The sequence below is a fragment of the Dissoconium aciculare genome (assembly GCF_010015565.1).
Source record: "Dissoconium aciculare CBS 342.82 unplaced genomic scaffold K489scaffold_7, whole genome shotgun sequence".
Lineage (NCBI taxonomy): Eukaryota > Fungi > Ascomycota > Dothideomycetes > Mycosphaerellales > Dissoconiaceae > Dissoconium > Dissoconium aciculare.
The window spans coordinates 1,610,802-1,622,412 of NW_022984957.1; the positions used below are offsets into that span (position 1 = coordinate 1,610,802).

Sequence of the window (11,611 nt, forward strand, 5' to 3'; positions counted from 1 at the left end):
CCTTGCTGCTCGTCTGGGTTTCTGTACCTCCCACGTCGTGGGACTTCTTCACTTCCACACCACATCATCCCATCTTCCTCATGCCGCGCCTTTCTCTCCGATTGCGCATCAGAAACCTTTGTTCCTATTGTATCTTCCGTCCGGAACTCAGCATAAGATAAGGTGTACCTCCGGCATTGCGCGCTGATCACATCGATCCAACCGGCCGGCTGTTGTGCGCCTGCATCACACATTTTCTATCCAGCATTACGACCACATCTACGACATTGTCGCCTTTTACTGCATTATCGTGGACGTGTATATTGTACAATTTGCATTGCGACTGCATATTTCAAAGTTCCTTCTCGACGCGCCGGCTGCACATCACTCCCCAGCGCATTGTGTCGGCACCGCTTCATCTGTACGCTGTCGCAAGGCGCCTCATATCGGTGAACACCGACATACAAGTTCTAAGCGTGCGCGAGCGAACGCGACCAAACAAGTGCCTTATCTATCTCTGGCAGTTCACCGATTCAGAGATTAGGCGCGCGCAACATCAACGCGCAACACGTGCTGCTCTGTCACTATCCTTGCGACGGAACGGGTTTGAGTCGAGATGAGCGAATCCACATTAGCTCATTCTGCCAGTTCGGTTGTCCAATCTCGAAAGTCATCGCTTAGCCCGTTTCACACGAAAGTGACCTCACCCTCCGAGACAACCTTTCGACAGAACATGTTTTCACAATTTCCAAATGGGCGACCTACCACAGGGTTCAGCAACAGCCCAACGGACGAGCGATATCTTGCGTCACGAGGCATGATGACCTCGGTTTACGACAGTGGATCGTCTGATCATGGAAACTTCACACTGGAACCTCGACAAGCGCCAGTCATCATTATACGTCGCCTTCCGCTTGGCACCAACGAGCAGACCCTCAGGAGTATGCTGCTATTCGCGGGTGACCTGATCGACACCGACTTTATTCGCTCAACCAACCCAGATGATAATGGCTTCGCTACGGCCATTGCACGTTTCGAGACGGCTTCTGGAGCCCTCGACGCACAACAGAAGCTGAACGGCAAACCAAACATTACCAAGGAGGCTCTAATGATTGTGGAAATTCAAGGCAGTGGCATGCCTGGAGTATTTGAGCGGCGAAATACTGTAGACGGTGTGACATCGCGCACGTTATCAAGCTCAGCTTCTTCAGGCGCATCTTCCACAGTTGGTTCAACTGCCCGATCGCGCTACGAAAGCACATTCCACTCGACAGATCGGATCTCGCCGACCCTGGCGGGTGCTGGAGCTGGTGTTATCCCTGAATTCCCTGCGCCCGAGAATAGCACACATATCCAGAATATCTTCTCGCCGCAGTCGCCGTTGACAAACGGGGCAAGCGATCACAATACCGGAAAGTCTGTCATAAACGATGACCTTGCAGACGAAGAGACGGGCGAGCTTCTCAAAGACCCGGTGGCCTTTGCGCGACATAATCCTCTCGGGCGGCGGCGCACGAGCCCGCAAATCCCAATGTCATCTTTCAACCGATTGTCAATCAGCCAGACAAACGGTTCAAGTCGAGGAGTAACATCACCTACTCAGAGCGATATCATATCATCAAGAGGCGCGTCAACAAACGTCAACACAGCATCCTACTCAAATCCCTCGAATCAAATGTCGCCAGCGACGTCCACCGGATCTCAACCACCTCACTTCACTCGACCACAATATCCACCCGTCAACCCGGCAGATCAGAACCCGCCTTGCAATACGCTCTACGTGGGCAATCTCCCTGTGGACACCTCCGAGGATGAACTCAAATCCATATTCTCCAAACAGCGCGGCTACAAGCGTCTCTGCTTCCGCACCAAGCAGAACGGGCCGATGTGCTTCGTCGAATTCGAGGACATTGCCTACGCGACCAAAGCACTGCACGAGCTCTACGGACTTCCATTGCACAATAGCGTCAAGGGTGGCATCCGTCTCAGCTTCTCGAAGAACCCACTGGGAGTGCGCTCAGGCCAGACCGGCGGCGGCCTCTTGCCCGCAAACAACGTCATGTCTCCGCAAACCATGTCGCCCCACTACGGCCTCATGCACGGATCAAGCTTCAGCGCCATCTCGGGTCCGCCGCCTGGGTTGGCCTCGCGGCCTGGCCTACTCGCAGGAGGATACCGATCGCCGCCCGGTGCCGGCATAGACACGGTGTTCTCAAATCCATTTGCACAACCTGTTTATGATTTCAGCAATCAGTTGGACCCACAGAGTCACCAATACTCTGCCGGCCTCCCGCCTAGTATGGGCGATGGCAACTACGGCCGCGAGATCTATGCGAACCAACCCCGTCCTATGGACTATGCCGATTATGGCTTCCGGCAATGATCGGACATGGCAGAGAGGACACAAAGGCCATGTTGTCACGGCCCGTATCGGTCTCTCTTCCGTATCTCTCTTTCGCGATCGCACAGCACGACCACCATGTGCAGGCTATAGCGGTACCCATGCATCAGCTGCATTTCAAACATATACCCATCTCGACTCACCGGCATCTTCACTCTTGGATTTTCGTTTACATCCCTCTCAACCTCCCTCGGTCACACCAGTCACCATGCATACACCAGATACATACAGCTCAAGACAGACACACATCTCCCCCCTACAGAACGGGTTCGAATGAGAGTACACAGTTCATGTCACGCCAATTGGATCACGCCAATTAGAAATCTTTTCGTCGTTTAGCATCCTGGAACATTTTCCAATCGAGCACACTTTCAATCGGAAATCATCTTGGTCATGGAAGCGTAGGTAAGACAGGCAACAGCAACGAGGACGGCGTTAGAGGTCTTTTTTTGAATCCTCTTTTTTTTTGAAAGAGGTTCCCATCGAGAGTCGGTGCATCCATCCCTCACGATTGGAATTTTCCGGTTATACTTTCTGCTTTTGTGCATTCGGGGCTTTGGGAATATGTTGGGGATGCGTTGTGTTTGTACGCTTCTTTTTGTTTTTCTCTTTGGAAATTTCGCGAGATTCCCCATAGATTTTTGCATGCGTTTTGTGGCGTGTTGACGGGAATTTGATGAGCACACAGGGTGTGAATTGGACGGGTGGTTTTCAACACGTCGGCCTTACCTGATTTTCTTTTCTCTCTCTTGGATTGGTATCAGAATTGGAAAAACTACTTCTTTCTTGTGTGAGGCCTGAAACCCACCCCCCTTCACTTGAACCTTTCCCCTTAACCTTTCTCCTTCTTCTCCGTCTGCCGCCTTTTGACGTCTGGTTCCGCTTCGGCTTCTGCTTCAGGCTGATCGTTCCACTTTTGTCAACTTCACATTGTCATTTCCTCCGCTCGATCTCGCGGATGTGACTTCTGGAGAAAGCGCGCCCCAGCAGACGTGCTAGACTAGGACGGCAGGACTGCGCGCCCGATCCTGTTGCCGACTTGATGATCGATACCGACTAGTATCGTGGTGGATCACCTCTGGACGGCGAGACTACATATCACATGATCAGATAACGGGACCCTAATGTGCCGAGGAGAGCTCGCTTACAATGGAGCTCGTTCTGTTTCTGTACATACGTCGGCGGACATGAGGTATGCTCTGTCCCATGACACGACTCCAAGTGACATGACCCGCAATCCAGGGAAACGCTAGAGAAAACGAGATCCACAAGATTTGGTACAAGAGCGCCAACTCCGGCGACTCCCCCTCCATTCCTCTCGCCGCCATCACCGCCACAGGCCATAAGGCCCTTCTGTAGACTTCCACAGTTTCACCGTGCCGTCCTCGCTCCCCGTGGCGTACAACTTCCCGTCAGGGCTGAAACACGTCGTCCACACCGGCCCGTGATGACCGCGACCCTTCTCGACCTCCCGCTCCGCGTCGAAGTCCCAGATGTGCACCCACGTGTCGTTGGGACAACCCGTGACGAAACGTTTCGACGTGCCGTTCAGCGCGACGCTCGCGACCTCGCGCTCGGTCTTGATGTGCTTGACCAGCTGGCCGGGCCGGCCGCCGTCGAAGAAGTAAATGTTCTTGCCCGCAGCGACGCTGACGATGCCTTCGGCGTGGCCCTCGAAGCCGCTGTTGAGCTCGCAGGACCCGGGGAGGCCGTCGATGGCGTAGGCGGCGATGGCCTCGCGCGCGCGGAGATCCCACCAGCGGATCTTTTTGTCGTCGGCGGCCGTGGTCATGATGTTGGGATCGCGCATCCAGATGATGCTTTTGATGGCGCCCTTGTGCTCGTCCGCGCCGATTTCGTAGGAGGTTGGGGTTTCGTTCTGGACGGGTCCGTTCGGGCTGTCGGGGTGGGCGCTAGTCACTGTCCTCGAGAGGTCGAAGATGCGGAGTTTCTTCTCCATGCCACCTGTGGCCAGCATCTGCGGCCTGTCGTTGGGAGGGAAAGCCACAGCGCGGACGATGTGGTCGTGTTGAAGAGTATGCAGCGTCTCGCCAGAGTAGGTGTCCCACACTCTGGCGGAGAAGTCTGCGGATCCAGTCGCGGCGAGGGTGGCATCGTCGGAAAGGCGAGCACACCAGACAGCTCCCTTGTGACCGATGAAGCTCCCTACCCAGTCACCTGTGAGCCCATCTCGCAGCATCGGATTGTTGTCTTTGCATGCAGAAATGAGGTAGAAGGGAGTCGAGCTAGCGCTCGGGTCGAGAGAAGAGAAGGACAAGTGAGTGATTGGCCGAGAGTGGCCATGGCAGGTCAGAGGCACAATTTTGGTCGTTTCTGCGATAGATGGTCAGTCCACGCATGGATGGATTTCAGTAGCGATGATGTGTTTATAGAGGAACAGAGGAAACTTACCAAGTGAGTTGCCCGACTCATCTTGACGTGTAAATGCGAAATCTGCCATGATGATGAAGGGATCGGGATATGAATATCTTGCCAAGGCCGCGCGAATGGGATATGGATAAGGGGCCTGGAGAAGGAATGCTGGAAATGATGCTCGAGGCTTGCGCCAGATGTGTTTCTTTATGCGGCCGTGAAATCGTCAACGTAAGTCATGAAAGATCGATATGAGAGCAGTATGCTGATTGCTTTCCGCACGCGATGTACCTGCCGCGCGAGAGATGCACTGTTGGCGTCGGACCCGTGAGACTCTGCGGTGAAGGCACGCGACGTTGATGTTGTGCGGCTTGGATTTGTGCACACGAAATTCCCAGTCGCCCCGCACTGATGACGCGACACTGGCCCAACCGCGCAACACCGAACCGAACCGAACAGAACAGGACGAGATGCCCGAAGGAAAAAAGAGGTACGATGCGAATGAGGTGAAGACGAAGGAGAGGAAGGAGAAAACAGAAGTCCGAAGAAGAGGTCCAGCTCGTGTGTAGAATCCGAAAAAGAAGGAGTGACGATGTTATTTCGCAAGCAAAACCTTGGGAACCTTGAAAGGGAGGTGGACAACAGCGGACGTGGCAGAGGTCTATCTCCTACAGTACAGTACAGTAGCATGGGCGGCGATGCGGACTCGGTTCTATTTCCCACCATCGGCTCGCCTCCCTACCACGCTTAATTGCATATATTGCGCGCCGGTGGTGTACGTCCATGGGCGCATGCATCCATCATTCATCCGTCTCGTGCGGCGTCACAATCCCACGATCGTATGGTCAACTGCTCCGTGACTACTAGAAACCGTGGAACACTCGCGGTGGCAACTATGTCGGTTTAGTGCAAACATACGCGACTCGACTCGAGCCAATCCCGAGTTCAGAATAGATAGACTTCCAAGCCCCCCAGATGACAGGCGTGACAGGGTTCCTTCCAACCCATCACCACCCAGGTCCCTAGTAGCGACACTGCAACATCATCGCCAGATCGAACAAACCTTGCATCAGACCGGGGAGCTTGCAGAGAGAAACGAGCTTGGGTGCTTGTCTGCACCTGGACGGAAGTGCAGTATGTATGTAGTATGTACGTGTTTCGAGTATTCCGGGAGAAGTCTGAAATTGACCTCTGGGCTGGACGGATGCCCGCATGTTCGCCCGGTTGTGTCTGCAGCCAGCCCATCCTCCACGGTAGAGGAAACACCGCATACGCGCAGGCACGTGATGGGACAACTCTCTCCTGGAATCATCACTTATTACAATCCACCTGCATGGATATGGGTGATGACTCAACAATATCACCAGACTTTGGGCTCCATGTGGTGCAGGCGTGCATTTCACTACTGTACGCGGAAGTCTCCCTCATGTGTGTTTCGCGCACGGAGAATCGGCTAGACACTTGGGCAGACACCAAGAGCGCTCCCCCCATGCATGCACCTGGGCAGCCAGCCATCTGATGAATCGTGGCATCACAAAGGCGGTGGGAGTTTTCTTCGCATGCCTCGTCTACCATGCATTGCGTCTTCTGCGACATGAATCCAAGAAGGAGAGCGAGCACAGCATCAGCACCCATCGAAGGGCCAAACTGTCCTGTATCATTCCACGGTTGTATGGTGGGAGACGTCAGATGTTCAGCCTGTGTGGCGCCACCTTCACCGTCGTAATAATTGCCTCAGGCGTGCCAAGGTGGTGATGGATAAGGGTGAGTCTGGCGGGACTGACAGTTCGAGAAATGAATCGATGGTCCAATGTGAGACACACAGCTCTGCATCTGAATCTCATCCATAAAAGAACCACAGCTCCCCTGTCTCACGGGCTTGTGCGCAATGACGAGGGAAGAACCAACGTCCAGGGGGAATGAAAAGCTCGTGCCGCCGATGTGGTCAAATTGCCGAGTGAAAGTCAGTCACCTTGAAGGTAATAATAATAAATGCAGGTGCCAGAGTGATGATGAGCTGGATGTTTTTGGCGGGACCCGCAGCCCGAAACGCATCGTGCCCGTCCTTCCCCCTTCACTGCAGCCTCCAACATTTATAGAGTCCATCGTATCACTTGATTGGTCGCGCCGTACCCTAACACGCAGCCATGGCGACGGTGACGGCCCACGTCAACAAGCGGATCTATTAGCGTACTGTGACCGCCTTTAGTTTGGGCTTCTTCTTCTGGCCACGCCCGCTGGCTTTGATCCGACGACAACGACAAACACCAACACCGACCGACGGCCTCCCTGCCTGGATCCGGATCCGTCATCGACAACGGCAGCACACGAGAAGACGACGACGACGACAACCACGACCAACCGGAATCCCGTTGACGACACCTATCCCGGACCACGACACACGCCCCTCACCCGGACCCCGGAGACAACAACCTTGGAAATTCGCGATCCGCGTCTGCTGCCCACCGCTCCCCCGACACACTCCCTCTCAAGCGATTCACAAAAACCCTCTCAGCACGCCTTCCCGGTTGCTTAGCGCATTAATTTGCGTTTCATATAATACGTCCTAATCCGGCCAGAGATGCACCGCTAGAAACGCGCTTCTGCGGCCAACATTATGGCTTCATCGCCTTTACGCCCAGGCGCCGACCTCAAAGAACAACTGGAATGGTACAAGACACAATATGCGCAGCTCGAAACTGATCTCAGCGAATTTCAAGCCTCGAGCAAGGAGCTTGAGGAACAATTAGAAAAAGATGTCGAGGCCGCCGAGAAGAACGAACGCAAGTGGAAGGAGCAAGTAGAAAAGCTCAATTTCGAGGTGGAGGAATGGAAGACCAAGCACAAGCAGGCCAAAACCGAAGCCAACTCGGCCCAGAATGCACTACAGAAGGAAATCACGACCTTGCGCGAGACGACACGTGCATTGCAGTTGAAGTTACGAGACATTGAAGTTATGAATGATGATTACGAGAGGCAGGCGCGTAATACCGAATCCAGCCTGGAAGATCTGGAGGGCAAATACAACAGCGCCATCGAACAACGGGTCATGCTCGACGAAGAGATCAAAATCGGCGAACAGGAGCGTGAGTCATTGCGCATCGAGGCGCAGCGCCTTCGAGACGAACTAGGTGATCTGAAGGTGGAGAGTGAGATCACATTGGAGAAGCTTCGCCTGGCTGGAGAGACGATTTCCACCCTGCGAGCGCGAAAACCCGCCCAGCTGGCTGTGGACTCGTTGCGCGCAAGGAGCCCATTGAGCGAAGCGAGCGGTATGACGCCTTTGTCTCCCACAGCTTCGACGCCTCCACCAAGATCTGACACTACATCAGAGATGGCCACGCCGCCATCACCGCCGTTGTCCGATGCGCCCGTCCACGTCAAGTCACCACAACGGACGCCCGCCTTGGTGAGGAAGCGATCCATGGTGCCCGACTCGTCAACACCGAAGCCGTCTTCCCACACTTCTCGAGCCCCATCACGGCACGTCCGTGGCAGCTCGTTCGCATCGAGTGCAGGGACCGTTCCCACCACGTCAGATTCACGTGCTATGCGACCACCGCCAACGAGGGCAAGGACCGGTCGTCCAAGCCATGCCTCGCCAGGGAGCACGTCTCGCACAGAGTCTTTGTCGCAGATCCGTGGTCTTATCGGCCGTATGCAAAAGATCGAGGAGCGTGTGCACTACGCTAGGTCCAAGTTGCCGACTCCGAGCAACACGACTCCTCGTGGCTCGCCGCGGGCAGGTTACACATCTGGCGAGAACATTCCTTCGTCAGTGACGGTGCGCCGTGCTTCAAAACGTACCAGCACCAGTATGTCATCTTCTGCCTTACAGAGCGAAGAATCTGCCCCTGAGGCTTCAAGCCGACGGTCAAGCCATGTGAAACGGCTCTCCTTTGGGATCCCGCGTCCAACATCAGTCGTCGGCCATCGAGCGGATGCGCCCGATCGTCCTCCATCGGCACTAGACGGCCAAAATCCAACATCGCACATTGCCCGCCCCGCCAGTCGACAGAGTCTAGCGGGAGCTGCCCGGCCAGCGAGCAGGACAGGCGCACGCACCGCCGACCTCGGCCATTACCCGGCGAGCGACGCGACCACCACCACCGTCAGCAGCACGACATCCGCCTACCCGGGTCGATCTCGATCCAGCATGGGCGGCAACTATACCACCACCATGCCGCCAAGTCATCGCAAGCATCGCCCCAGCGCGAGCGTAAGCGAACTCCGGCGCAAAGCGAACGAGTCCGACGATGCCTTCCACAGTCCCAAAGGCGCCAACGGGAAAGGTGGCCATCACTACAGCAGCGCCAGCACCAGCAGCCACGTCTTGCACAAGAAAGCATCGACGTCTGCGATCCCGCCGCCGCAATTCGCCTTGCCGCGCCGCCAGAGTGGCATCCTCCCTCGCCCGATCACGAAACGCGCCAGTTCGAACTTCGGGGCTTCGACGGGCGGCTTCGACGGTGGAAGCAGTCTGAACGGCCATGCAATGCTGCCTCCGCCGAGCCGCAAGAGGGTCAGCGATGTCGGCGAAACGTACTGATGACCGGATGGCAGATGGCCTTTTGTGGATTTTTTCTCTTTTGTGAATTGTTGTTTTTATTAGCTTTTTTTATGATGAAATGGGATTGTAGATTCAATGGGAAAAAGGCAATGGGGAATGGCTAGGCAGTATGGCTGCGACCGCTTTTCTTTCGATGAGTATGATCTCAGCAGGTATTATTTATGTAGCCACGCAGCAGGACGGACGGCAGGCAGGCGGGCAAGCAAGCAGATAGCATCCACCATGACTATGAGTATTGACGAATTCAACCCCCAGGTCCAATGCATCCCTAGGTATATGTATATTACCACATATATTACCATATCGTGTGCAAAATTGCTTAAATGCATTGAGCAGCTTCACTCGTACCATACCTCCGTTATTAGTCAAACTCACGCCGCGACGCCCTTCGCATCTAGACTCCTTCGCAGAGCGAGGTCACGCACGTGCAAATTAATGCTCCTGATCGAAATGTGATCTCGCCATGCTCTCTCTAGGGCAATTACGGGACATTCATTCCCACTCATAATCAGCCAGTGACGTCTGGGGTGCACAAGTCAAAGCATCTCCAATCCATACACTTTCCCAATCCTGCGATACCCTCCTATGCCCCGCCCTTACGGAAATTGACGGCACGCGAAATCGATGTGGCCGACATTCCAGATCTCGGCACGCCACAAAGGACACTCCACCTGCGAGGAGGAGAGGAGGAGGAGGAGGAGGAGGAGAGGAACAAGAAGCAGAAGAAGTAGAAGAAAATCGCTGTAGTGTGCTCTCTGAAAGGGCATCTCCTACTGTACTACTCCTGTAAGCTGCCCGCCTCCAACAGCCTTTCCCCCTCGCGCGAGTCCCTTCTAGCTCGACGCTGGGCTGACAGGGCCGGAGTAATCAAAGCAGGTAATCACGGCACTCGCCATCTGGAACGTTCGCTGCTGGCTTATATGCAGGTTCGAACACTTACCCGCTGGGACGTGTGTGGAAAGTCCTCATTTTGTTCTGGACTTTTCGCTTCTGAGCGAACGGCGGTATACGTGTCCACACCTGCTGGGCGAGGAGTCGTGCGGGAAGATTCTTCTGGGATCGGCGTTGTTGGGCGGAGAGCTGAGGAGAGAGCGCACCGCACCTCGATTACAGTATGTACGTGTGGTGAGAGAGAATCGGTGTCACGGTCAGATTTCGGATGAGGTCACACAGGCGATGGGTACAACATGTTGTTGTGTTTATTGAAAGTATTATCTAGCTGCTATCGGCCCGGTGTGAGACCGTGTACATGCCGTAGAAACAATTTACCTGAATCTCCAGCTGTATGTATGTTGATGAGCAGCTCACCGATGGAAATTGTTGAGCCTCAATACAGGGCCCCTCGGAAGATGGTCCCATGCAAATCAGGAGGAGGGTAGGGAGCTGCATGACCGCCGTGTACCCTGATTCGGCAGCATAACACAGCCTTTTGCTAGGCGACACTCCAGGGCTGTACGATCGTCACGCTGACAATGCGTTGTGACATATCTTACTCAGAGCCGCTCAGGTGTCAGAATATAGTGCTGAGCTTGAAAGAACATTGCTGACTCTGTTGTCGTGATCCCGACTCATGCTCTGCACGTTGGAATGGCACTCGCGTTCGTATAGAACGCAGACCATCCCCGGTGTATATGCGTTGGGCCCGGGCGATATAGAAGAGTCGAGGAAGAGGAACGATCCCGCAACGGTGGGCACCAAGTCCGTGTCGAAGTTCAACGGGCGTTCTCGCTTCTCACCGCAGAGAAGAAACAGAAGGACTGGCGGGAGTCCAAGCTCTTTATTACTCTGGGCGATACCATGTCATCGCATCGTCCCATCAAGATCCTGTGAATCTCACTCGCCTGTCGGATGGCGCGGCGGAGCTCACCCGAGCCAACATGCCGTCTGTGGTCTCCCGCCATCATTAAATTGGATGGTGGTATTGTGTATAGTACGAGAAAGCTCTGAGATTGACGATGAAGAGTGACATTGTACATCGTGACGTGCACGGCTCGACGGGACACTCCTGCTGCACCACCATCGCAGGAACTCCGCTCCCCCATTCCGCCCGTCCGCCCGGTTCATTGTCATCATTGATGATGATGATGATGATGATGATTAGTGGGAACCATTGATGGGGCCCGATAGATGTCCATGCTTCCAATGACCTGACGAGCCGGCAGCAGCGGTGATGCTGAGATGATCAACGGTCTCACAAAGCGTTGAATACCGCCGTCCGATGGTTTCTCAATAGAAGGACAAAGGCGGTGGAAAACACCGGAGCTATGTAGGACAAACGGCTGTGCTTC

General features: G+C 54.7%; 4 protein-coding genes across 4 annotated transcripts; 1 reads left to right on the plus strand and 3 right to left on the minus strand.

The window, feature by feature from the left end:
- Positions 1–799: 799 nt before the first annotated feature.
- K489DRAFT_321186 (uncharacterized protein) lies at positions 800–2,362 on the plus strand (the record flags this gene model as incomplete). The annotated part of the gene is made up of 1 exon (XM_033601524.1): positions 800–2,362. The coding sequence occupies one exon, from the start codon at positions 800–802 to the stop codon at positions 2,360–2,362; it is 1,563 nt and encodes a 520-aa protein (XP_033459528.1).
- Positions 2,363–3,707: 1,345 nt separating this feature from the next.
- On the minus strand, positions 3,708–4,841 carry K489DRAFT_410780 (WD40 repeat-like protein; the record flags this gene model as incomplete). Its single annotated transcript, XM_033607738.1, has 2 exons — positions 3,708–4,714; positions 4,793–4,841. The coding sequence occupies 2 exons, from the start codon at positions 4,839–4,841 to the stop codon at positions 3,708–3,710; spliced, it is 1,056 nt and encodes a 351-aa protein (XP_033459529.1).
- K489DRAFT_244952 (uncharacterized protein) lies at positions 4,776–5,690 on the minus strand. Its single transcript, XM_033599903.1, has one exon. It carries the CDS (start codon positions 5,477–5,479, stop codon positions 4,961–4,963), a length of 519 nt encoding a protein of 172 aa, XP_033459530.1. The 5' UTR covers positions 5,480–5,690; the 3' UTR covers positions 4,776–4,960.
- A 3,882-nt stretch (positions 5,691–9,572) lies between these two features.
- On the minus strand, positions 9,573–10,322 carry K489DRAFT_381266 (uncharacterized protein). Its single transcript, XM_033605078.1, has one exon. It carries the CDS (start codon positions 10,088–10,090, stop codon positions 9,920–9,922), a length of 171 nt encoding a protein of 56 aa, XP_033459531.1. The 5' UTR covers positions 10,091–10,322; the 3' UTR covers positions 9,573–9,919.
- Positions 10,323–11,611: the final 1,289 nt, after the last annotated feature.